The 25,869-nt window shown below is 44.7% G+C and overlaps 1 protein-coding gene and 1 non-coding gene across 2 annotated transcripts in view; one reads left to right on the top strand and one right to left on the bottom strand.

Moving 5' to 3' along the window:
* Positions 1 to 6,222: 6,222 nt before the first annotated feature.
* On the top strand, positions 6,223 to 6,304 carry TRNAL-AAG. Its single transcript has one exon. It is a non-coding gene; the product is annotated as a tRNA-Leu (tRNA).
* A 10,543-nt stretch (positions 6,305 to 16,847) lies between these two features.
* LOC112114616 (cytosolic Fe-S cluster assembly factor nubp1-like) overlaps positions 16,848 to 25,869 on the bottom strand; it is a 25,370-nt gene continuing 16,348 nt past the window's right edge. Inside the window, exons 6-10 of the mRNA XM_029913621.1 lie at positions 24,062 to 24,216; positions 21,117 to 21,227; positions 19,462 to 19,573; positions 17,841 to 17,906; positions 16,848 to 17,019 (exon numbers count right to left, since the gene is read on the bottom strand). Of these exons, the coding sequence (XP_029769481.1) occupies positions 16,955 to 17,019; positions 17,841 to 17,906; positions 19,462 to 19,573; positions 21,117 to 21,227; positions 24,062 to 24,216 (509 nt within the window). The 3' untranslated portion in view covers positions 16,848 to 16,954. The remainder of the gene's footprint in view (positions 17,020 to 17,840; positions 17,907 to 19,461; positions 19,574 to 21,116; positions 21,228 to 24,061; positions 24,217 to 25,869) is intronic.

The following is a 25,869-nucleotide window of genomic DNA, read 5'->3' as shown; positions in this document are numbered from 1 at the left end:
ACAGCAAAGAATCGCTCCCGGTTGCCCTTCTATCTGCAGCAGGATTAGCCTGTGTCGGTGGTTAATGAGGTGGATCTAGTTGTAGAGGGAGAGGGAGGTGCTGATAGGGAGGCTGCCAACCACCATTTTTTCCCTGCGGGAGCTCCAGCCACACGGCAGAAGGAGAAATAACAAGAGTTAAAGCAGCCCGAACCCTCCGAGTCTGGATCAATGTCACAAGTTCCCAGTGTCTCCATGGAAGACAATTTGTGATATTGGGCACAGCGGTTCAAGGTCCTTTTTTCCCCTCAACATGGAGTGAACTCAGCTCTTTCCCCATTCCAGAGGCATTCCATGAAATAACAGTAGCAGCATAAAGCAGCTGGGGAGTGACTGGATGTGCCCAGGCCCTCTCGGTTTGTCCTTTGTTTCTGTTGCAGAAGAGGAAGGTTCCATGGAATTTAACACTCTGCTTTGCACAAGGGACAGAGAAAGATCTTGCTGTTCCTGTGTCTGTGCAAAGGAAATTGTGCTTGTGTGTGAAAGAGAGGTGGGAAATGGCCCCTCTACACAGCTGGGATTTAAAAAGTCTCTTCCATGGAGACATTGGGAACTTGTGACCTTAATCCAGACCCGGGGGGGTCGCGCTGCTTTAACACGTGGTAAAAACATGAACTTGATTCCAGGAAGGGAGAGAGGAGAAGCCTGAAATTGCCTCATTTGCTGTTGCCAGTGGGAGCCAGGGGACAGCGGGAAACTGGAGACATCCCAGGGCTGGAATGAAAGGGGAATGTTGCATGGACTTTTGTCATAACTGTAAAGGGAAGGGTAACAACCCTCCTGTATACAATACTATAAAATCCCTCCTGGCCAGAGGCACCAAAATCCTTTTACCTGTAAAGGGTTAAGAAGCTCAGGTAACCTGGCTGACACCTGACCCAAAGGACCAATAAGGATACAAGATACTTTCAAATCTTGGGGGTGGGGGGAAGAAAGGCTTTTGTTTGTGCTCTTTGTTTTTGGTGGTGTTTGCTCTTGGGACTAAGAGGGACCGGACATCAATCCATGTTCTCCAAATCTTTCTGAACAAGTCTCTCACGTTTCAAACTTGTAAGTAACAGCCAGGCAACGTTTATTAGTTTATCTTTGTTTTCTCAACTTGTGAATGTTCCCTTTGCTAGAGGGAGGTTTGTCCCTGTTTTGTTGTAACTTTGAAACCAAGGCTAGAGGGGGTTCCTCTGGGCTCTTTGAATCTGATTACCCTGTAAAGTTATTTTCCATCCTGATTTTACAGAGATGATGTTTACCTTTTCTTTTTAATAAAATCCTTCTGTTAAGAACCTGACTGATTTTTCCATTGTCCAAAGACCCAGGGGTTTGGGTCTTTGATCACTTTGTAACCAATTGGTTAGGAGATTATTCTCAAGCCTCCCCAGGAAAGGGGGTGTAAGGGCTTGGAGGGATATTTTGGGGGAAGAGGAACTCCAAGTGGTCCTTTCCCTGTTTCTTGTTAAATCACTTGGTGGTGGCAGCGTACCAGGTTTTAACCTAAGCTGGTAGAAATAAGCTTAGGGGGCTTTCTTGCGGGTCCCCACATCTGTACCCTAGAGTTCAGAGTGGGGAAGGACCCTGACAACTTTATCATACAGGCCCCAGCCTGCCTCTCAGAGCCCACAGGAGACAGTCTAGAGAAGGGCGAGTCATTTCTCAGCTGCATTCTCAGGAGAAGCCGGTAGCTGTCCTTGACCAGACACCCAGGAGAGCAACCCCGGCAGTTCTGCAGAGCGCTCTGGCTGCCAGGAGGAGAGTGAGTGCTGGGGGGCTCTGCAGTTTTACAGTGGGGCCAGACCAGTGGGGCTATTCTCAGGAGTCACAGGGCTTTGCCAGTGGGGAGGTTCTAGGTCCCATGTTGGGGGGTCACTAGGGACTACAGGATCTGAGGCTGGATAAAATGGAACTGCACAAAAAACCTCCCCCTTTGCTCCAGCTAAAGGCCCTACTTTGGCCTCTCCCCCTTTCATGAAAATCTCCATCTCTACCCCAGCTCTCAGAAACCCCCCTCTCTCCCATGGGTATTTTCACGGTTTCTTCCTTTTCTCACAGTGTCGTACAAATATTTTTGCCATGGAAATGATCAAGTACATTTAAAATGAGAAAAACAATCAAACACCATCCCTAAATTCACTTCACATCAGGCCCAGGACTTGCACCCAGCAGTTCTTGGGGCTGTGGGCAGAATTGAGCTGCACTGGCAGCAGCGAGGGGGAACGGTTGGGACTGAGCTGTCTGGGGAATATTTTAATCCTTATCTATTTTTCAGAGGATTAAATCAATGCAGCTTCCACTCCTCCGTCTCTCCCCAGGAAATAACGTTTCTGCGCGAAGTACCCAAAACTTTTAACAATAAGAAGTGAAATGAAACGGCCACATGATGGTGCCAGAACCTAAGGAATGAGAAGCCCTGTGCTTCTTCAATGTGCATTGTGCTGAAAAGGGAGGTGTTTTCTCTTTGGGTACGTCTACACTTACCTCCGGGTCCGACGGCAGGCAATCGGTGTTCTGGGATCGATCCCGGAAGTGCTCGCTGTCGACGCCGGTACTCCAGCTCAGCGAGAGGAGTACGCGACATCGACGGGGGAGCCTGCCTGCAGCGTCTGGACCCGCGGTAAGTTCGGACTAAGGTACTTCGAATTCAGCTACGTTATTAACGTAGCTGAATTTGCGTACCTTAGTCCGAAGTGGGGGGGTAGTGTGGACCAGGCCTTTGACTCCCAGCCCCCCCCCCCGCTCTATCACACTAGTCCCCACCCCTACCCCCCCAACCAGGAATAGAGCCCAGGAGTTCTGACTCGCAGCCTCCACCCCTGAGCTCTAACCACTGGTCTCCACTGTCCCCACATTAGCAGGTTTAGAACCTAGGAGTTTTGACTCTCAGCCCCCTCTGCTCTAGCCCACTAGACCCCACTCCCTGTGACAAAGGAAGAGCTCAGAGACCCCTGTGCTGTCCCCTCACCTCCCTGCCTGTGCTGCACTTGAAACCCAATGGGGTTTCCTGGGGCAGTTCTGAATCTTGCTCCCAGGAAGGGTGTAATTTTAGGTGCAGATTCCAAATAGCACAATGAACCAGCCAGAAGGGGCAGCAGGTATCGGTGTAGGGGCCATTGAAATAATCATAGCAACGTACTTCAGGGAAACATGTATCGGTGAAGTGTCAGTGAAAGGTCAGTATCTGATAGTGTCAGTGTCACACTAGAGGGCGCTGTGGTGGTTTTGAATTTGTCATCCAAACCTAGCCACCACTTAGCAGATGTTTTAACCTTTTCTTCTCTTACTGATGCTCATTATCAAAGGGGAGAGAGAGAGTGAGCAACAGAAACAGAGACCTGGTGACTGAAGCAAACATTTCTTTGCTCCTTGCTTGGCTCTGTCAGTTACTTGAGGAACAAACTCACCCACCACCCACTGTCTCTCCAGGCTTCAATGGGCAGGAAGAGCTCAGCTGTCAGTGGGACTTGGGGAGCTCGGGACATTACTGTGAGCTGGGACCCCAGATTCACTCCCCATCCTGCTCCACCCCATCCTGTGCACCCCTGTGTGATTCCTGATGCAGCTCAAATTCCCCCAGACCTTCCCCCCCAGCTCCCTCTCCTACATTCCCCGTCTGGATCTTCAATGCCCCTCACACACTTTCTAAGAACAGAAGAACAGCCATACTGGGTCAGACCAAAGGTCCATCTAGCCCAGTATCCTGTCTTCTGACAGTGGCCAATGCCAGGTGCCCCAGAGGGAAGTGATCCATCCCCTGTCGCCCATTCCCAGCTTCTGGCAAACAGAGGCTAGGGACACTTCAGAGCATGGTTTTGCATCCATGCCCATCCTGGCTAATAGCCATTGGACCTATCCTCCATGAATTTCTCTAGTTCTTTTTTGAACCCTGTTATAGTCTTGGCCTTCACAACATCCCCTGGCAAGGAGTTCCACAGGTTGACTTACATTGAGTGAAGAAATACTTCCTTTTGTTTGTTTTAAACCTGCTGCCTATTAATTTCATTGGGTAACACCTACTTCTTGTGTTATGAGGAGTAAATAACACTTCCATATTTACTTTCTCTACATCAGTCCTGATTTAATAGACCGCTAGCATATCCCTCCTTAGTCATAAGAACATAAGAATGGCCATACTGGGTCAGACCAAAGGTCCATCTAGCCCAGTATCCTGTCTGCCGACAGTGGCCAATTGCAGGTGCCCCAAAGGGAATGAACAGACAGGTTATCATCAAGTGATCCATGCCCTGTCACCCAATCCCAACTTCTGGCAAACAGAGGCTAGGGACACGATTCCTGCCCATCCTGGCTAATAGCCACTGATGGACCTATCTTCCATGAATCTATCTAGCTCCCTTTTGAACCCCATTATAGTATTGGCCTTCACAACACCCTCTGGCAAGGAGTTCCAGAGGTTGAGAGTGCATTGCATGAAAAAATACTTTCTTGTTTTTGTTTTAAACCTGCTACCTATTAATTTCGTTTGGTGGCCCCTTGTTCTTGTATTATGAGAAGGAGTAAATAACACTTCCTTATTTACTTTCTCCACACCAGTCATGATTTTATAGACCTCTATCATATCCCCCCTTAGTTGCCTTTTTTCCAAGCTGAAAAGTCCCAGTCTTATTAATCTCTCCTCATGCGGAAGCCGTTCTATACCCCTAATCATTTTTGTTGCCCTTTTCTGAACCTTTTCCAATTCCAATATATCTTTTTTGAGCTGGGGGTGACCACATCTGCACACAGTATTCAAGGTGTGGGCGTACCATGGATTTATATAGAGGCAATATGATATTTTCTGTCTTCTTATCTATCCCTTTCTTGATGATTCCCAACATTCTGTTCACTTTCTTGACTGCCGCTGCACACTGAGTGGATGTTTTCAGAAAACTATCCACTGTGACTCCAAGTTCTCTTTCTTGAGTGGGAACAGCTAATTTAGACCCCATCATTGTGTGTATATATATAGTTATATTGTATAGTCATCTCTTTTCCAAGTTGTATAGTACATATGTATAGTTATATTGTATATATAGTTGTATATGTATAGTCGTCTCTTTTCCAAGTTGTATAGTACATATGTATAGTTATATTGTATATATAGTTGTATATGTATAGTCGTCTCTTTTCCAAGTTGAAAAGTCCCAGTCTTATTAATCTCACCTCATATGGAAGCTGTTCCATGCCCCTCATCATTTTTTGTTGCCCTTTCCCAATTCCAATATATCTTCTTTGAGATGTGGCAACCACATCTGCACGCATATTCAAGATGTAGGTGTGTGTAGCAAGGGGGCATGGCCTCCCTCCCAGCTGCCCTCCCCCACCTCTCCACGGTGGGCAGAGCCAGGACACCCACACGTGCCCTGACGCAAGCAGAGCGGTGGGAGAGGAACCGGAAGTATAAAAGGCAATACCTCCAGCTCAGTTGGAGACAAGTTGCCGGAGGGGAAGGATAGCAGTCAGGTGGACCTGCATCCCCCTACCCCTGCCATCCCACCCCTGGGTTGGCAGCCTCCCCAACATAGGCCAAGAGACCTGTGTTTGTTGGCAGTCTGCCAGAGCCAGAACCCCCCAGCCCTGTTTGAGGGTCTGGGCATACAGACGCAGTATTGATCTGTCCTGAATACAGGCCAGAGCCTCCTGACTTTGCTGCCCTGCCCTGCCTGAGGGCCGGCGCTTATGGACACTGCTGCCCTACCCTGATTGTAGGTCAGAGGCTCTAAGTGTTTGGTGCCCCACCCTGTCAGAGGGCCAGGGCCCCCTACCCTCAGTACTGTGCTACCCCGCAGAGTTAGGGTTCTAATTCCCCCTGAACTGGGCCCTTCCAGGGGACTTGTAGCAAGGGGGCATGGCCTCCCTCCCAGATGGATGGAGGGACAGCTGCAAATGCCTTCCAGCGTACCATGGATTGCTATAGAGGCAATCGGATCTTTTCTGTCTTCTATCTATCCTTTTCCTGATGGGGTCAGCATCCTATCTTCCTAGCAACCTGACCTGTCTCCCCACGTCCATTTCCCCAGGCTCCTGAAATCATCAGATTCTCTGCTGCATCTTTGTGAGCAAGAAATTCGTTCTGTTACCAGAAACTCCCCTGAGCTGCTGAGGGGTCCCTCCTCCAGTTTACACTGTTGACCTAATTTAGCAGTGAAGACAAGCCCTCACAGGGAGAGGAGCAGGCAGCTGTCTCTTTTCACAGCTGGTAGTGTGGCCGAGCGGTCTAAGGCGCTGGATTAAGGCTCCAGTCTCTTTGGAGACGTGGGTTCGAATCCCACCACTGCCAACTCTTTAGCCACTCTGAACTTCCTATGGATACAGAATGGAGCTTCAGTCCCTATTTCCAGGGCATCTTACGCCTGGATCCTTTAACCCCAGACCCTCCCCATCAGTTATTTCCCTCTTGTCCTCTCCTCCACCCCCTGGCCCCACATCTAGGCATTCCTCTAGTTTAAAACTGACAGCCAGCATCCTAGTACTGGAGCGCATTTCACATCACTAGCAAAGTCCAGCACTGGATATTATATCCTTATTGGGTTACAGATAGCTGGGCTTGAAGGGAAGTTTGACTTTTGGGGGGTAGGGGATTTTTCTGGGGGGGGGGACAGAAAGGAAATTGTGTGAGATGGGGAGAAAAGGTCATTTCAGTTACTGCCACTACACATCTGGCATTTATTTTCACTGAAAAGGCCCTGCTCACTGCTGCTGTGGAGGGTTTAGGCCTGGGTGTTCCCCCCCACCTCTTCTCCCGGGCCCCTTTAAAAACTTTGGTACCTTTTAGATGTTTAAGAAACACAGATGTGAGCTGCACTCCCTGCTGTCAAGATTTTGCAGTAGCACAAATCTGCTTTGCAGCACATGAAACTGACTTTGGAGACCCCCCCCCATATCCCACCCCACACCTCCCGCATTACTGAGCATTGTCAGTATTACTTGACAGAAGACTTTATAGGAATCGTTGGGGGATAAACCATCGGAAAAGAAAATTAATACAATTCCCTTCCCAAAACAGTCACGGGGAGATTGATATCCTGGGTGTCTGAAAACGGATGTCCCAGTACCTGGTGGCTGATAGTAGTACAGGCACCTTAGATTTCACTGTCTAGATAAGATCTCAGCTTTATATCAGTGATAGAATCGTAGGACTGGAAGGGATCGCCAGAGGTCCCCTGCACTCATGGCAGGACTAAGTATTATCTAGATATCTAGACCAGTGGTCTCCAACCGTTTTTATGCCCAAGATCACTTTTTGAATTTAAGGGCAACCCAGGATCGACCCCTTCCCCAAGGCTCCACCCCTTCCCCGAAACCCCACCCCACTCACTCCATCTACCCCTTCCATCGCTCACTCTCCCCCACCCTCATTCACTTTCACCAGGCTGGGATTGGGGTTTGGGAGGGGGTGCGGGCTCTGGGTTGCAGCTGAAGGGTTTGCAGTGTGGGAGGGGACTCCGGGCTGAGCCTGGGGTAGGGGGTTGGGGTGAGGGGTGCAAGCTCTGGGAGGGAGTTTGAGTGCACGAGGGGGCTCTGGGCAGCAGCAGAGTGTTGAGGTGCAGGAGGTATGGGAGGGGGTCTGAGCAGGGGGAGGGGGTTTGGGGTGCTGGCTTTGGGAGGGGGGTCAGGGCTGGGGCAGGGGGAGTATGGGGTGCTGGCTCTGGGAGGGAAGTCAGGGCTAGGGCAGCAAGGTTCAGGGTGCAGGAGGGGGTATGGGGTGCTGGCTCTGGGAGGGGGGGCTGCGCTGGGGCAGGGGGTTCAGGGTGCAGGAGGGGGTATGGGGTGCTGGCTCTGGGAGGGGGTCTGGGCTGGGGCAGGGGGGGTTAGGGTGCAGGAGGGTGTATGGGGTACTGGCTCTGGAAGGGGGGTCAGGCCTGGGGCAGGGGGGTTCAGGAGGGGGTATGGGGTACTGGCTTTGGGAGGGGGGTCAGGGGGTTCGGGGGCAGAAGGTATGGGGGGGCTGGCTCTGGGAGGGGGGTCTGGGCTGGGGCAGGGGGGTTGAGGTGCAGGAGGAGGTATGGTGTGCTGGCTCCCGGAGGGGGGCATGGCTGGGGCATTCAGGGTGCAGGAGGGGGTATGGGGTGCTGACTCTGGGAGGAGGGTCAGGGCTGGGGCAGGGGGTTCGGGGTGCAGGAGGGAGTATGGTGTACTGGCTTCAGGAGGCGGGGATCAAGACTGGGGTGCGGTTTCCTTCCGGGCAGCGCTTACCTCAGGCGACTCCAGGTCGGCGGCGCAGGGAGGCTAAGGCAGGCTCCCTGCCTGCCCTGACCCCATGCCGCTCCCGGAAAGGACCGATGCGCCTCTGCGGCCCCTGGGGGGAACGTGGCTCCGCCCACTGCCCCTCTCTGCAGGCAGCGCCCCCACAGCTCCCATTGGCTAAGAACGAGGAACTGTGGCCAATGGGAGCTGAGGGGACGGTGCTTGCAGGCAGGAGCAGTGTGCATAGATTCCTCCCCCCCCGCCTCCCCCCAAACCGGGCCACTTCTGCGAGCGGCTGGGAGAGTCTCTAGGATCAACCAGTTAGGGACCACTGGAGTAGACTGATCTGTACTCCTAGTTTTTCTAAAATCCAAGGTGAGATTAAATAAGAATATAAAATAAAAGCCAAAATGACACTTTGATTTTTTTGAAAAGTAAGAGGCGGTTCGGTTCACAATTGCTCCTAAAACGTTATCCTGCCTGTTAAACAGTGTAGAGTGCTGGACATACTCATTCTAGGCCCAGGGTACTTCATAATTTGGTAGCATTTAAATAAAACCAACTGAGTTCTACCAGTTAGTATGTTTCCTTTCATATTGTTGAAGATAACTTGGATTTGAATGGCTTATTTCATCACTCACTCATGCCCGTCACCCCAATCGGGGTATGGGCCGCCAACCACAGATCTCCAGAGTCCTTTATCCTGGGCCATTTGCTCTAGCCGGTTCCAGGTATAGCCCATTTTTATGCTATCAGCCTGAAGGTCGCGTCGCCAGGTGTTTCTTGGACGGCCTCTTTTCCGCTTGCCTTGGGGGTTCCACCGCAATGCCTGTCTAGTGATGTTGGTTGGCTGCTTGCGTAGTGTGTGTCCTATCCAACCCCACCTTCTCCTTCTAATTTCTTCCTCTGCTGGAAGTTGACGGGTCCTCTCCAAGAGGTAGATGTTGCTGATGGTATCTGGCCAGCTTATCTGGAGAATCCTTCTAAGGCAACTATTTATGAAGGTCTAGATCTTCCTGGTGGTTGTTTTAGTTATCCTCCAGGTTTCAGCTCCATACAATAAGACTGATTTCACGTTGGAGTTGAACAGTCTAATCTTTGTTGCCAAAGACAGCTCTCTAGAGCTCCAGATGTTCTTGAGCTGTAAGAAAGCTGCTCTTGCCTTACCGATCCTTGCTTTGATGTCTGCGTCCATGCCACCCTGTTGGTCGATGATGCTGCCTAGATAGGTGAAGGACTGCACTTCTTCCAGAGGGCTTCCATTCAGTGTGACTGGGTCATTACTGATGGAGTTAATCTTGAGGATCTTGGTCTTGTCCTTGTGGATGTTGAGGCCAACCTGTGATGACGTGGCTGCCACTACGTTGGTCTTCTCTTGCATCTGCTGTTTGCTATGCAAAAGGAGTGCAAGGTCATCGGCAAAGTCCAGGTCATCAAGCTGGGTCCACAACGTCCACTGGATTCCGTTCCTATGCTCATAAGTGGATGTCTTCATAATCCAATCAATGACAAGGAGAAAGAGAAATGGTGACAACAAGCATCCTTGTCTGACTCCAGTTCGCACCTGGAAGCTGTTTGTAAGCTGCCCTCCATGGATCACTCTACAGTGTATGCCGTCATATAAGTTCTTAATCAGGTTGACCACCTTTGCTGGGATGCCATAGTGCTTCCAGAGAGTCTCTCATAGGAGCTTCCAGAGAGTCTCTCAATCCACGCTATCGAATGCTTTCTCATAGTCATAAAAATTGATGTACAACGAGGAGTTCCACTCCATAGACTGCTCGACTATGATGCGGAGCGTTGCTATCTGGTCCGTGCATGATCTATTTTGCCAGAAACCTGCTTGCTCATCTCGTAGCTGTGGATCGACGGCATCCTTCATTCTCTCTAAGAGGACTCGGTTGAAGACCTTCCCTGGCACCGACAGAAGTGTGATTCCTCTGTAGTTGGCACAATTGCTGAGGTCTCCTTTCTTGGGGATTTTAATAAGATATCCCTCTTTCCAGTCCGCCAGAATCACTTCTTCTTCCCATATCTTCTCAAAGAGGGGGTACAGCATTTCCACTGAAACATCCAGATCTACTTTCAGGGCCTCTGCTGGAATATCGTCAGGTCCAGCCGCCTTCCTATTCTTCATCATAGTGATGGCTTTTCTGATCTCATCTCTGGTTGGTCTGTCACAATTGATTGGAAGGTCTTCGTTGGCTGGGTCAATGTCTGGTGGATTTAATGGTGCTGTTCTATTCAGGAGTTCCTCAAAATGCTCCGCCCATCTATTCATCTGTTGTTCTATTTCTGTTATAGACTTTCCCTGCTTGTCTTTGACGGGACGCTCTGGCTTGCTGAACTTTCCAGTCGCTTGGTGATGTCATACAGCTGTTTCATATTACCATTGCATGCTGCCTGCTCCGCTTCTGCTGCCAGTCCATCCACATAATCTCTCTTGTCCTTCCTAATATTCCTCTTCACTACTCTATGGGCTTCAGCATACTCTTTTTGCACTTTAGCCTTTGCTGCTCTAGTCCTGCTGTTATTAACTACTGCCTTCTTCTTCTTTCTATCTTCTAGCTAAGGGTATGTCTACACTACGGGATTAATTCGAATTTAGATAATTCGAATTTGGGAAACAGGTTGTATAAATTCGATTGTGCGCGGCCACACTAAGCACATTAATTCGGTTTTTAACCACATTAATTCGGTGGTGTGCGGCCACACTACCCCATTAATTTAAACACAGTAATTCGGTGGTGTGCGGCCACACTAACCCTAATTCGAATTAACAAAATCGATTTAGGCGCTACTCCGCTCGTCGAGGTGGAGTACAGAAATCGATTTTAAGTGCCCTTTAATTCGAATTAACTGGCTCTGTAGTGTGGACGGGTGAAGGGTTAATTCGGATTAACGCAGCTAAATCCGAATTAAAGTCGTAGTGTAGACCAGGCCTTAGTCAAGGTCTCTGCTGTGATCCACTCTTTCTGCTGGTATTTCTTAATTCCAAGCACTTCCTAACATGCTGACCTAAGTGTCTCTCTCACTTTCTGCCATCTGTTGGGTACACTGTCTTCCTCTTCCTCAGACCGATCCTGTCGTACTGAAAACTTATTATTCAGCGTCAGTCCAAAATCTTCCTTGATCTTATGATCCTTCAAAAGGCTGACGTTGTACTTCGCTCTTCTATCTAACGTGTCTATCCAGTTCTTCTTCAGCTTCAATCTGGCCACCGCTAAGTGGTGGTCGGACACTACATCTGCTCCTCTTCTAACTCTAACGTCCTGCAAAGATCTTCTGAACTTCTTGCTAATACAGACATGATCGATCTGGTTTTCTATCGTGCCTGCTGGCGATACCCAAGGTACTCTTATGGATCCGCTTGTGAGGAAAGATGCTACCTCCTATGACCAGGTTGTTAAGTGCACACAGATCCACAAATCTCTCTCCATTCTCACTCCTCTCTCCCAGAGAGTGGGTCCCCATGACTTCTTCATATCCTGTGTTGTCAGGTCCAATTTTGGCATTAAAATCTCCCATAAGGATGGTAATGTCTTTGTCTGGGAGAATCTCTAATATTTTCTGAAGTCTGTTGTAAAAATAGTCTTTGTCCCCCTCTTCACTGTCATGGGTTGGAGCATAGCACTGTACAACATTCATCTTAATCCTCTTCATTTTAGTTCTGAAGGATGCTGTGATGATCCTGGAACCATGTGCCTCCCAACCAATCAGTGCTCTCTGTGCCTGCTTGGACAACATGAAGCCTACTCCCTGTGTGTGGGTGCGTCACTCTCTTCATGTCCAGAATACAGCAACAGCTCTCCTGTCAACAGTCGTCTCTGTCCAGCTTGCGTCCATCTTGTCTCGCTAATGCCTAGTAGGGTCAGGTTGTTGCTCCTCATCTCTGCTGCGACCTGCGCAGTCTTTCTTGACTCGTACATGGTCTTCACGTTCCATGTACCGATGGTAATCCTCCTGGTTGCAAGAAGGGTAATCGGCTTAGTGGCTTCCTCATGACTTTCACCACCCAGCATCATGCGTCTTCGAGTTGAAGACCCTTCTTTTTCCAGGCTAAAAATCTCTGTTATCTCTATTGGCGTTTCTGTAGCAAGTTAATTTTTTACAGGGTGGAGTTGCTAGCCCCACACCCAACCCTCCTCCTTTATCCTGACTTGGGACAGGCAGATGGCCCCAAAGGACCTCTCTGGTGGAGTTGGCTATTTCATGCAGAATATAAATGTCTAAAATGCTTGGTGGTTCAACTAGTTACCCTGCATAACTATGGTACTAAGTAGAGTTCAGGGCATGATCAATTTTTGTCTGTGTAAAGAAAATTAATCCTGTATTTAGAACCTGTAAATTGTTCTCCCATGCTGCAATGATTTCAGTTAACTGAATGCCAGCCTAAGGAAGCATACAGCCAGGCAATAGGAAATCATTTATATCAGGTAGCTACAGCTGATATTATATGAAACAGGAACATGACAATGCATATAAATAACATGCCTCAGTCCTTACCCACTGTTAGGGTTTTTCTTTCTAGGTATCTACAAGCATAGCTGCCTCAACTGAAGCTGAAGCTCGAATCTTTTGGCTTGGACTGATTATCTGTCCCATTATTTGGACAGTGTTCTCTTTTAGCACTTCGTTTTATTTGAAGTTGACAAGGCTGGTAAGCATGAGGTAACTGCATCTGAGCTGGGGGTGATAAGTACAGTGAAAGGGACAAGAGCAGAAAAACAAGTCTATTAAAAACATAAGTTTAAGTTAAATTCTCACTTCCTAGGGAATCTAAGTTAGAAGATTTCAATGACAGCTTCAAGAAGGTGTAGAGCAGGCTTCTGTTCCCAAACTGAAGTGAATCCCTTAGGCCTGGCACAGACTGTATAATTCCTTACTCTCCACCCCCGCTAGGTTCTGGTCAATCAGCCCTCTTCTCCTAAGTCAAATGTTTCTGCTGGCAGCCACCACTGCAGCTTCAGTTCAGAAAACTCCACCTATGCAATACCCCAAGCTAAAGAACTATTCGTTCCAGAGAAACAAAAAGGAGAAACCACTCTGCAGTTGGGTTTTACTTTTGCACGTCTTCTCTGGACTTGGATAATATTTGTACTAACATCCTTTCACCACCCAGCCTCCTGGTCTCCATGGCTTGCACCAGACCACTCTGTCACACTGCATCATTTAATGTTTTGGCAGGCCTTACTGGAAATAAGCAGTTGCTGCTTATTGTCAATACCATCATACTGGCCTTTCTAGGGCTGTAATGTAACAAGTTATATAGCAGGACTCATACGTGGCTGGCCACCGCTTCCCACAGCTCCCATTGGCCAGGAACAGCAAACAGTCGCAGCTTGCCCACCACTGGTGTATAGCATACGTTTGAAATGAGGCCTTTTAAACTTCAGTTACAGTTACTGGTTCCAAAATAAGATCGTTTTCTAGAAACTGTCTGATAAGTACTTTGCACTTCTCTATCTAGTTGTCTAATGAACATCAGAAAATTAATATTATTGGTAGTACTGTCTTCCAAAGAAAGTACTACCAATAATAATGTTCTTCAGTTCATTAGACAACTAGATAGAGAAGTGCACAGTACTATACTTAGGAAGGAAAAAATCAAATTCACAGCTACACACTGGGGAATAACTGCCTAGGCCGTAGCACTGATGAGAAGGATCTGGGTGTCACAGGTTGAATATGAATTGACATTGCAATGTAGTTGCAAAAACCATTAATATTCTGGGGTGCATTAACGGGAGTGTCATATATAAGACACAGGAGGCAATTGCCCCCAATCTGTTTGGCACTGGTGAGGCCTCAGCTGGAGTACTGGGTCCAGTACTGGGCGCCACACATTAGGAAAGACTTGGACCTATCACCATTTCTGACATGCTAATTATTTAGCAGACATGCTAGCCTGCTGCAACACAGACCCAGGGTCTGAACCACGCCCCCAAAGCTGCAGACTTAACTGAAAACAGCTCAGCAAGTGCTCCTGTCTCCAGCACCCAGACATCCAGCTCCCAATGGGATCCAAACCCCAAATAAATCCGTTTCACTCTGTATAAAGCTTATCCAGGGTAAACTCAAATTGTCCACCCTCTATAACACGGATAAAGAGATATGCACAGGTGTTTGCTTCCCCAGGTATTAATCACTTACTCTGGGTTAGTTAATAAACAAAGGTGATTTTATTAACTATAAAAAGGAGGATTTAAGTGGTTTCAAGTAATAACAGACAGAACAAAGTAAGTTACCAAGCAAAATAAAACAAAACACCCAAGTCTAAGCCTAATACATTTAAGAAACTGAATACAGGTAAATCTCACCCACAGAGATGTTCCAATAAGCTTCTTTCAGACTAGGCTCCTTCCTAGTCTAGGCCCAATCCTTTCCACGGTACAGTTCTTGTTAGTTCCAGCTCAGGTGGTAACTAGGGGATTTCTCATGACTGGCAGCCTCCTTTGTTCTGTTCCACCTGCTTTTATCTCTTTGGCACAAGGCGGGAATCTTGTGTGTCTCTTGGTCTCCACCCCTCCTCCTAATTGGAAAAGCACCAAGTTTAAGATGGATTCCAGAATCATGTTACCTGGTCACATGACCTGTGATACCTCATTCTTCATCCCGTACACAGGAAGGCTTGCAGGTAAACAGCCATTTACAGCCAATTGTCCTAGTCAATAGGAGCCATCAAATATTCTAAACCACCATTAATGGCCCACACTTTACATAATTACAATAGGACCTCAGAGTTAACTTCATATTTCTAGTTTTAGATACAAGACTGATGCATACATACAAATAGGATGACCACACTCAGTAGGTTATAAGCTTTGCAATACCTTACAAGAGACCTTTTGCATAAAAGCACATTCCAGTTACATTATATTCCCATTCCAAGCGTATTTTCATAAAGCATATGGAGTGCAACATCACAAATGTGTTTTATAACAAACCCATTGTGTGCTCTTGTATTACCGCCTTGGAATAGTTAAGATTAAGATTTTGTAAAGTACATTAGAGGCGGCAACAAAAATGATTGAGGAATGATTGCAGTAGATGTTCTAGATACTAATGCTGGAGCAGCGTTAGATTAGTAGAACATCGTCTTTAGATTTCATGTGTTCATTCTACAGGAGAGAAGAAGAAATTCAGGGAATGGATGTCCTGAAGGATATGGAAATACATAACCACTAGGTGACTGTGTAAGTTGAGGACTGATATTGGAAAAATGGATAAGCAATAAGACAACATTTATTAAGTAACACTATTCTAGAGCATCAACTCTGTCTGAACAAGAGTAAAGAATTGTGTGGTCAAAACATGTCAAACTCAGATTTTTAGTGACGAGTTCCTTGGTTGCAGTTATAAGCTAACATAAAAAGGCAATGTGTGCAGGAAGGAAATTTTCAATTTTTACTTAAAACAGGCCAAAGACTAGCTTTATATCCTATGAAAATAATTTCTTGCTTCTGTTTGAGAAGTTAATACAGAGTTTGTTTGTTAATGATTGGGGTCATTTTAGTCATTAAGATAAAAGCCTCTGGAGGATTCCTGATTTCTGTGTGTTTCTAATACTCAGTTCTGTGATATTCATACTACATAGATCAGGCAGCATAATTTCAGTAGTGTAATATAAAAGATAGCTGCAATTTTCCTACAGAATGTGCTACTCATTTCTCAGAGATTGGGAGGTTTAACCATTGGACAAGTCAAAAGACTTGTTAACACTCAGGATGCGAATACCCTTCTTGAGTGCAGAGTAGAGTAGTTACCCATCCCCTTTTTCTTTCCTCCCTTTGGCTAATTTCTGTCATGAAGGAGGGGGGTCTGGAATCAGAGATTGGGTTGAGGAGAGCAGAGGAAAGGCACATTTGAGAGGGATTTCTGGCAACACAGCACTTAATTTATTTGTAGGAGTTTAATTCACCAAGTAATAAAGCCTGAACACCGACTTATTTCCTTGCTATAAATCTAGTAGGCAGCTAGCTCCCTCAAGTCAACTTATTCTGTTCTGCAGTCACACAGACAAGTTTATATTGATTTTAATTTGAAAGCAAATGCAGTTAATTTTCCCTTGACACTTGCCCTCTAATTTCTTGTATTACAAATAAGGAAACTAATGTTAACTTGTCTAAGTAAAAAAAATGGTTAGTAATTTGTTCCCACTAGGCTGAAACTTATTTTTTTTTCCCCAGACACTCTGATCACAAAAGAGGAGACAATCCTAAATTTAAGTGACTGCACTCTAAATATGGAACTCTACTAATCAAAGAAAAAGATGTCCAAGTGATCTTATCCAATGAAACACAGCATGGAAATGCACACTACAATTAATCCTCAAATGAAGGAGGCTTGAAAGTACTAATTTAAAAAAAGACAGGTAAATGTTCCAATGAAAATATGTATTTAATATATAAGAGTTTCTGAATAAAGTCTATTTGAACATCTTTGAAGATTAATTTCACTAACGACATATGCAAGATTTCAGGTATCACAAAATTCTGCATTTAGATTTCACCTCTGATGCACTATGTGACTTATTTCTACAAACTTATAACAAAGCTTTGAGACAACAGGTGGACTAGATGTTCAAATATTATGGTGATCGCACACAACAAGAACAGGAAAGTAAAGCAAGCACATTAACTTAAAAATTATTTATTTGCAATACAGAAAGGGAGTACAAATCTTTACATTCTTCCTATCTATTCATGACACAATCGTTGCTTTCCTATAATTAACTGCACATTTATTCCATTCCTTGGTTAGATAATTTTTCTTGAGAGTGGTGTAGGCCACAATATTCTTGAATCCCTGCAAAGAGGCAAAAACAAGGTAGTAGTGAACTTATTTTATGTACTGTTGATCACTGCATGGATCTATTGCCTGCTGTGGGCATAAATCACAAAATTTTGTCTATCATATTACCCTAACTTATATTTGAAATGGTTTAAAGAATTTTAGACCCATTTTTCTTCTGCTATTTGAATACTTTCTGCATTTTGTACATTTGCTCTTCCAGAAGTGTAAGAGTGACATATTCAAAACTTCAAGCACTGGTAAGCTACCAAATTCCATTTAAGAAATCTCTGCTCATAGAAAGTTAGCAAAACTATTTTATTTTGTCAGTAAGAGTACATGATGTATTTGCTGGAACTCAATGAAGGTCAAAAAAAAGCCACACTTATTTTAGTTACCTGGAGTTAACTAGCTACCATTTTAACATAATTTAATTGTTTAAAATATAAGTGGCTGAAGTAATTCTCGAGACAAGTAAAGAGATAACAAATGGTGCAATTTCATGATTCTTATACTGTACATTCTAAATATAAAAAAAATAAATATGTGGAGATATACCTATCTCATAGAACTGGAAGGGACCCTGAAAGGTTATTGACTCCAGCCCCCTGCCTGCACTAGCAGGACCAAGTTCTGATTTTGCCCCAGATCCCTAAGTGGCCCCCTCAAGGATTGAACTCACATCCCTGGGTTTAGCAGGCCAATGCTCAAACCACTGAGCTATCCCTCCCCCCATTCTTCCAAAATTATGCTGTTGACGCCTTCATAACATATTTTAGAAACTAATTGCTCAGACAAGTAATTCACACATCAGCCTTTTAACATGACATTCTTACTTTGGATGATATTCCTGTAAGATGAAGTAGCTGGGGACTCAGGTATTTCAGAGAAAAAAAATTGGCCTAGAAAAAAAATTTAACAAAAAAAAAAAAAAAGGGGGGGGGGAAATAAGCTAAAAACCTTGTGATGCAGGAAAAACAAAACAAAAAAAATTGCCTGAAATTTACCTCCCCAAAATTGCTGTACCAGTCCAGTGAATCAAGGGCTTATGTTCTTCCTGGGTCAGTAACACATAAATGAAGGATGGTAGCTATTTTCTTATAGATCGCTATTAGAACTAAGTAGCAGAACAATGTCGTTTTTCAGATTGAGGTCCTAGGTTTTCCGATGCACAATGTGATGAAGTGGGAATGTTCTTAATGTTCTCTCTGAATACTGTGTGGGTGCCTCAGTTTCCCCTATGCCTTTCTTAAGTATCTAGGTGGTGGGATAAGGGTGTGCGATTGTTGCAGAGCCCTAGAGGACCAGTGTGATGTTGTCTGTACAGAGAATGGCCGAGACCCTGTCTGCTGGCAACTGATGGCCTGGGCCCCTCCCCTGCAAAGGTGCCAACTGAAGGTGTTGGAGAACAAAGAGATCAGGTGACCTCCTGGCCCGGGAAAGAGACAAAGGCCAGAGGAGGGGCTGGAGAGTTTCAGTTTGGAGCTGGCTGGGGAAAGAGAGGGAGGCCCAGACGTGGGGTCTGGCCTCCCTGACCCCAAGATGGACCCGACTTAGAGGTCCAGTTTCTGTACCTACAAGCTCTGTTTTGGACAGTGTTCCTGTGGTCTAATAAACCTTCTGTTTTACTGGCTGGCTGAGAGTCATGTCTGACTGCGGAGGTGGGGTGCAGGGCCCTCTGGCTTCCCCAGAAGTCCCGCCTGCGCGGACTTGCTGTGGGAAGCGCACGGTGGGGCAGGGGATACTGACTGCTCCGAGGTCAGACCCAGGAAGGTGGAAGCTTCTTGCCCTGGAGACAGTCTGCTCACAGAGAGGAGACTCCCCCAGAGTCCTGACTGGCTTTGTATGGAGTAGTTCCAGAGCATTGCCCAGTGACTCCGTGACACATGCCCTGACTATACCATCCTTCCATCTACATGGGATGCTGTTCCTTAATTCCATGAAAGAGTAGCACCAAGATGGTCTTGCTTTACACTTGGATACTGTGTAGACTGGCATATATTATCTACTAGTAACTTGGTTCTTTACATACTACTTCTTTTCTTTTAGTACATCTAATTATCCACTGAAAAAAAATCTACCTAAATTCATACAACAAGATTTTATTCTTCCTTGTGGTATGGTTTCATCCAGTCTGCAATTGTAAATGAGCAGTTTTTCAAAAAAAAATGGCACACTCTATATGAGTCATGTTACTAAAGGTGAACAGCTGCCATGATTACTATTTAAAGTTTAAACCTAAGCAGGAAGTTCTCTCATCGTTTTACTCATTTCAGACCAAACCATATCATCACCGTTCCACAAACTATATTTACAACAATTTTCATTCTAAAAAAGTCAGCTATTGGACACTGTTTTGTGTTTATCAAAGTGAGTATGTCTAAACCTTAGCTGATACACCAAAAATAACCCTGAAGTAATGGCAAACACACTGCTGCTTTTTATTATGCAATTTGCCAAGCTTACCTATTTGAGGATCTAGGGGCACTTTCCCCAGGAGAGAAATATTTAAATTTTGGCACATCTTCTCTGCTCCTCCAGTTGTTGGAGGAAAGATTTGAGATTCAATCTGTAACGTAAAAGAAAAAAGGACAAGTAATATAAAGATGACGCCAGAAAAGATCGTTTTGAGAACGACAGTTCTTCTGTTTTGTTTAGTGGTATGTTCCAAATATCACTTATTGAAATCCCAATTAAAACAGGACCAACATTGTGGGCTTCTGATGGCTATGTGCGGTAGGTTCCTGGCATACTATCATTAAACACATTGGAGTTCTACCCAATTAAAACATCTGACTTAAGCTTTCACACAAATCATTTCTGCCCATTAAGAGCACTTTAGGTGCATATATAAATCACAAGTACCATTTCAAATACATTTGTCCTCTATTTGTCTAGTTTAGGTTACTATTTCTCCAAGACATTTATTGTGGTATATACATAATCCTAATTTTAAAGCTGTGTGTTAGAATTTAAATTTACAAGAGCAAGGGATTTGAAAGCAGACAGAGTGGCCAGCCAAAAGCTGTCACTATTTTTTAATTCTGACCTGCAAAAACCTAATTCTTTCCAATACCTGGGACTCGTGAGCAAAGACTGACAATTATGTCTGATTTTTCAAGCACTCATATTGCTTTGAGGATGTGTTCAAATGGGTAATAGGTTGATGCCAAGGAACTCACCTGAAACCCATGGACCCACATTCCCAAGACAAGCTGATAGTGCATTAGTCTGCATGTTTGTTTGGTCGTTACCATCCTTCAGTTCCTTCTCTAACTGGGTCAGTAACATGTCGTTTGTCATCTTGTTCCCTTCCTAGCCCAATCCTCAGATTCCGTTTATCATGACTAGCACATACAATCGGGCATGGGAATGTTTTTAGAAAACGATTAAGGTACACAGTGTAGCTACACCCCATTCCATAATGCTCCCAGTTTGTACTTTCATGTGTTGAAAGTGCCAGGAAAGTTCTGAAGCAAAAGCAGTACATGTAGCTCACTTATATAACGGGTATCAGGAGTTCAACATCTAAAGGAAATTGTTAGTAATACAGAAACATCTAAATGTTTGCGTAAGCTTTTAGAAGCAAAACTAAACAAGAAGGGAGGATGCAGTAGTGCTTGAACACACAGCACTTCAGAAATTTCCTACATCACAGAAGCTGCAACAACCCACATCAGCTATTCAGAGATGCCAGCCGGTGGCTCCTCATAATAGGAGCATTTAAGACAGAGTTGTTAAACACAGATCTTAAAGTAGGTCTATTATTCAAATATAGATGTCGAACATGTAACATCCTGCTGTGTAGCTGAAGCCTCCATTTCAAAATTGCTATTTTTATACAGTGTTCTGGCTCCTAAAAGAACCTACAAAACTAATCCTTGGCCTCGGGAATGCACCTAAGGACAACAGTTCCTGTATAAAGGAGCTTGATACTTTTTCCACCAACAGAAACAGGATTTTTTTTTTTTTATTCAGGAGATCAAGCAAGTTTGTGCCATGATAAGTAAATCCTTTCCTTTCCCTTATGGTCACCACAAAACATACATACATTTGGACTGCGTATATTAAGAAGAGTGAAAATATTAGCAATAAGTTTTAGATAGTCTTACCTTACATTTTGGGCATACAAAGCCACTCATATTTTCAACAACGCCTATGATTGGCAATTTCACCTTATGACAGAAGTTGATCTCCTTTCGAACATCCTGAAGTGATATTTCCTATCAAAAGCAAGTGTTATTTTGTCAGTCCACGTGTACCGGACTTTTTCCATCTATTGGTTTTCCCTGCAAAGCAAACTTTCTTAGCACAGAAATCTTTCAAGCAACTGAGCATGTTTTCCACCATCAGATTAAACATATAACCTATTATCTGGTTTACTGAATTAAGGTATCTTCTGTCCTGAGACTGACCAAAGACTATCAAGCTATTTAGATCTTTATTCAAACAATTTAGCTTCCAACATCTTTAAATCTGTCCAACAACTCTGGCATGGGATCAACCATCTTTATGCATATCGCCTGCATTAATGTCATATCTTCAGAGAAAAGTATTCTTTAAATAAAGGGATTATGCAAATATTACTTTTGCATCTACTAGTTTAGTTTTTTGATGTCTTTCTGTAAACTAATCTGGTGAAGGTGTTGAGGAAGATGTGCAGGAACGGGTTTACTCGCTCTTTCCAAAGTCAATTCTAACAGGGGGAGCTCAGTGGTTTGAGCATTGGCCTACTAAACCCAGGGTTGTGAGTTCAATCCTTGAGGGGGCCATTTAGGGATCTGGGGCAAAAATCTGTCTGGGGATTGGGCCTGCTTTGAGCAGGGGGTTGGACTAGATGACCTCCTGAGGTCCCTTCCAACCCTGATATTCTATGATTCTAACACCACTCCCTAACCCTCCCCTTTCTCATTAAACATGCCTACATAACATAGGAATGGCCAGACTGGGTCAGACGAAAGGCCCATCTAGCCCAGTATCCTGTCTTCCAACAGTGGCCAGTGCCAGGTGCCCCAGAGGGAATGAACAGAACAGGGAATCATCAAGTGATCCATCCCGTCGCTCATTCCCAGCTTCTGGCAAACAGAGGCTAGGGACAACATTCCTGCCCATCCTGGCTAATAGCCATTGATAGACCTATCCTCTGTGAATTTATCTAGCTCTTTTTTGAACCCTGTTATGGAGTTCCAGAGGTTGAGAGTGCATTGTGTGAATAAATACTTCCTTTTATTTGTTTTAAACCTGCTGCCTATTAATTTCATTTGGTGACCCCTAGTTCTTGTGTTATGAGAAGTAGTAAACACTGCATCTACTTTCTCTACACCAGTCATGATTTTATAGACCTCAATCATCTCTCTCCTTAGCTGTCTCTTTTCCAAGCTGAAAAGTCCCAGTCTTATTAATCTCTCCTCATACAGAAGCCATTCCATTCCCCTAATCATTTTTGTTGCCCTTTTCTGAACCTTTTCCAATACATCTTTTTTGAGATGGGGCGACCACATTTGCACGCAATATTCAAGATGTGGGCGTACCATGGATTTATATCGAGACAACATGATATTTTCTGTCCTATTTTCTATTCCCTTCTTAATTATTCCCATCTTCTGTTCGCTTTTTTTGACTGCCCTGCACAGAGTGGATGTTTTGAGAGAACTATCCACAATGACTCCAAGATCTCTTTCTTGAGTGGGAACAGCTAATTTAGACCCCATCACTTTATATGTATAGTTGGGATTATGCTTTCCAATGTGCATTACTTTGCATTTATCAACATTCAATTTCATCTGCCATTTTGTTGCCCAGTCACCCAGTTTTGAGAGATCCCTTTGTAGCTCTTCGCAGTCTGCCTGGGTCTTAACTATCTTTAGTAATTTTGTATCATCTGCAAATTTTGCCACCTCACTGTTTTGCAGATCATTTATGAATATGTTGAATAGGACTGGTCCCAGAACAGACCCCTGGGGGACACCACTATTCACCTCTCTCCATTCTGAAAACTGACCATTTATACCTACCCTTTGTTTCCTATCTTTTAACCAGTTACCAATCCATGAGAACATCTTCCATCTTATCCAATGGCAGCTTACTTTGCGTAAGAGCCTTTGGTGAGGGACCTTGTCAAGGGTTTTCTGAAAATCTAAGTACACTGTATCCACTGGATCCCCTTGGTCCACATGCTTGTTGACCCCCTCAAATAATTATAGTAGATTGGTGAGGCATGATTTCCCTTTACTAAAACCATGTTTGACTCATTTCCTTCCACTCCCTCCTACCATGTCCCTTGCATTCTGCTCACTACTCCCTATTTAGTATTCCACTTGTTTCCTGCCACTTGTGCCTCTGGACGTTTTCTTGTTGCTCCTACTCCTGGAAAACTGTGCCTCTTCCTGCACAATTGGCCTCTTCTCCCCCTCCTTCAAATTGCCCACTAAGAATGTACCTTTGATTTAGCTACACTTCTGCCACTAATCTTAGCACTGGTGCCTGACTTCAAACAACCCCCCCCCCCCCCAAAAAAAAAAAAAACCAACCAACCACTATACACATCCCAAGAAGGAAAAGTATACTAACCCAGAGGTTCTACTGTCCTTAAATAGATAAAATAAATAAAAGCTCACCACGATTCTCCCCACCCCAACATCACTAGTATCTTCCTGCTGTCTAATGTTATCATTCCTTACTTCCCTCCTAGCACCATCTGTAAGTCAACAGTATTGCAAGTTCAGAGTCCTTTGCCTTCAGGAAGTCTCTAACATGCCACAGAGCTGTATAGAAGTTCAACATAGTGTCATTTAAATGAGAAAATTATTTGATCTCTAAGGATCAGCATCCAATAATTTGGTTGTGATGAATGGATTGTGCTGGGCATGGATCCCAAAGGGCAGGAAGAAGATTCTGAAGCCAATTGGCGGAGTTAAATCATCTCCTTCCATGGAGACATTCCTTTGTGCCTACATGCTATAGTTGATGGACATAGTCATTTCTGTAAATTTAATAAGTGTTCCAAAGCAAAGATTTGATTTAACTGGTATTACATTTGTAGCAGTACTTCTCTTACCTGAGGAGTAGTGATTATAACTGCTCCATCTATGTGTGAGGAACTTAGATATTGCACAATAGATAAATGTTCATCTGAAGTACCTGGAGGTGTATCCACAATAAGGTAGTCAATTTCACCCCAATCCACATCACGAAGAAATTGTTTGATCATTCCTAAAAACAGATGCAAGATGAATAACAAATCTGAAATTTAGAAACATACAAGCTAGAAAATAACAAGTGTGCAGTTTCCTCAATCTCCGTTGTAAACTTAAAGGAGCCAAAAGCTTTAGTGAGACATTCAGAATTTGGTCTGTTGTTCAAAAAGTCTGAAAGGCACTTTGAGAATCTATTCTGTGCTAAACGATTACCCCAAATATGACTGCAGCCACACTCAATCTCAAAGCATGGGTCTATTCTGCAAGGAGAGTATGTAAAATGGCACCTTCTCACTCAAAATATCTGCTCTGTCTGACTTCAGCAAATATATATTTTTACTCCTGTTAACAGAACAGTGCAGAGCCAACACAGATGAGTGAGGTGGATTCTATTACTTCACATGTATCGGAATTTAGCAAGTTCCAGTCAGTTACATCTGCAAAAGTGCATCTATGGCAAGCGATAAAAGAGGTCACTGAAGCCATAATTTTGCTGTCAGAAGTTTCATTACTGGTAGTAATGCTATAAAGTAAAGAATTCAGTTTTACTCTCAGATTCCATCTTTTCAGCTGATCATTTTAAATATAGAAGGTTTTGGATACAACAATCCTGGACCCTCACAATATCAGTACAGTATCAGAGGGGTAGCCGTGTTAGTCTGGATCTGTAAAAAGCAACAAAGAGTCCTGTGGCACCTTATAAGTGGGTATTCACCCACGAAAGCTTATGCTCCAATACATCTGTTAGTCTATAAGGTGCCACAGGACTCTCTATTAATATCAGTACAGAATCACTGTTTCAGAAAGATATGCCCCTTAAGTTATACTTCCAGAGCATTCTACTCAAATTTCTCTATACTTTAACGTATGCACTGTCAAACTAGAATTGAGTGTTACCAATAAAAAGCTAGGTACATTCTATTTCAGAAAATTTAGCAGAAAATGTAAGCAGAAAGCAATGAGATGTGGGACCGAAAGGGCTAAAACAAAGTAATTTTAAATCTACGGTAAGATGGAAATCACACGTTAAGTTCTGAAAAAAGGATAAGCAGTTTTACATAAATTCATCAACAAAACTGGCTCAAAAAATATTATTGTCTATTGCCATAACCAAATGGTCTACTTCCAGTTTTCTTTTATGCACAAAAGGATAGTAAAAACAAATAGTATACATGTAAAAGGTTGAATTATTAACCAAATAAGACAATTTTGCTACCTACATTCATTTACCAAAAAAAAAAAAAAAACCTGAACATCAGGTAACTTGAAAATTATGATGTTGAATATTGCGATTTCTTTCAGATATGCAATCAATTTAGGAATCTTTTTTAAAACGATCAATATCCATGTGTAGTGAGCCGGTGGGGCACCCCTCCGTCTCTGACAGGGCCGAGCTTCCTCCAACCCCAGCGTGGGCGGAGCCACCGGGTCCGAGGCCCGCCCCTCCGAGGTCACGGCCCCAACCCGGAAGTACAAAAGCCCGCCAGCAGAGCTCAGTGAGAGCCAGATCGCCAGAGAGAGCAGACGTCCCGGGCCGAGCTCTCGCTCGGGAGACAGCCGCAGGCCGCGAGCCGCCTGCTAACGCCCCACGCCGGTCAAGCCTCCCTCTCGCCAGCTGCCCCGAGGAGGACTGGCCCAGCTTGCCCCGTGCCAGCTGCCCCGAGGAGGA

This window comes from Terrapene carolina, unplaced genomic scaffold, assembly GCF_002925995.2.
Source record: "Terrapene carolina triunguis isolate 2854851 unplaced genomic scaffold, T_m_triunguis-2.0 Scaffold751, whole genome shotgun sequence".
Classification (NCBI taxonomy): Eukaryota; Metazoa; Chordata; order Testudines; family Emydidae; genus Terrapene; species Terrapene triunguis.
Note: the sequence above shows the minus strand (reverse complement) of the source record. Positions and strands in the feature narration are given on the sequence as shown.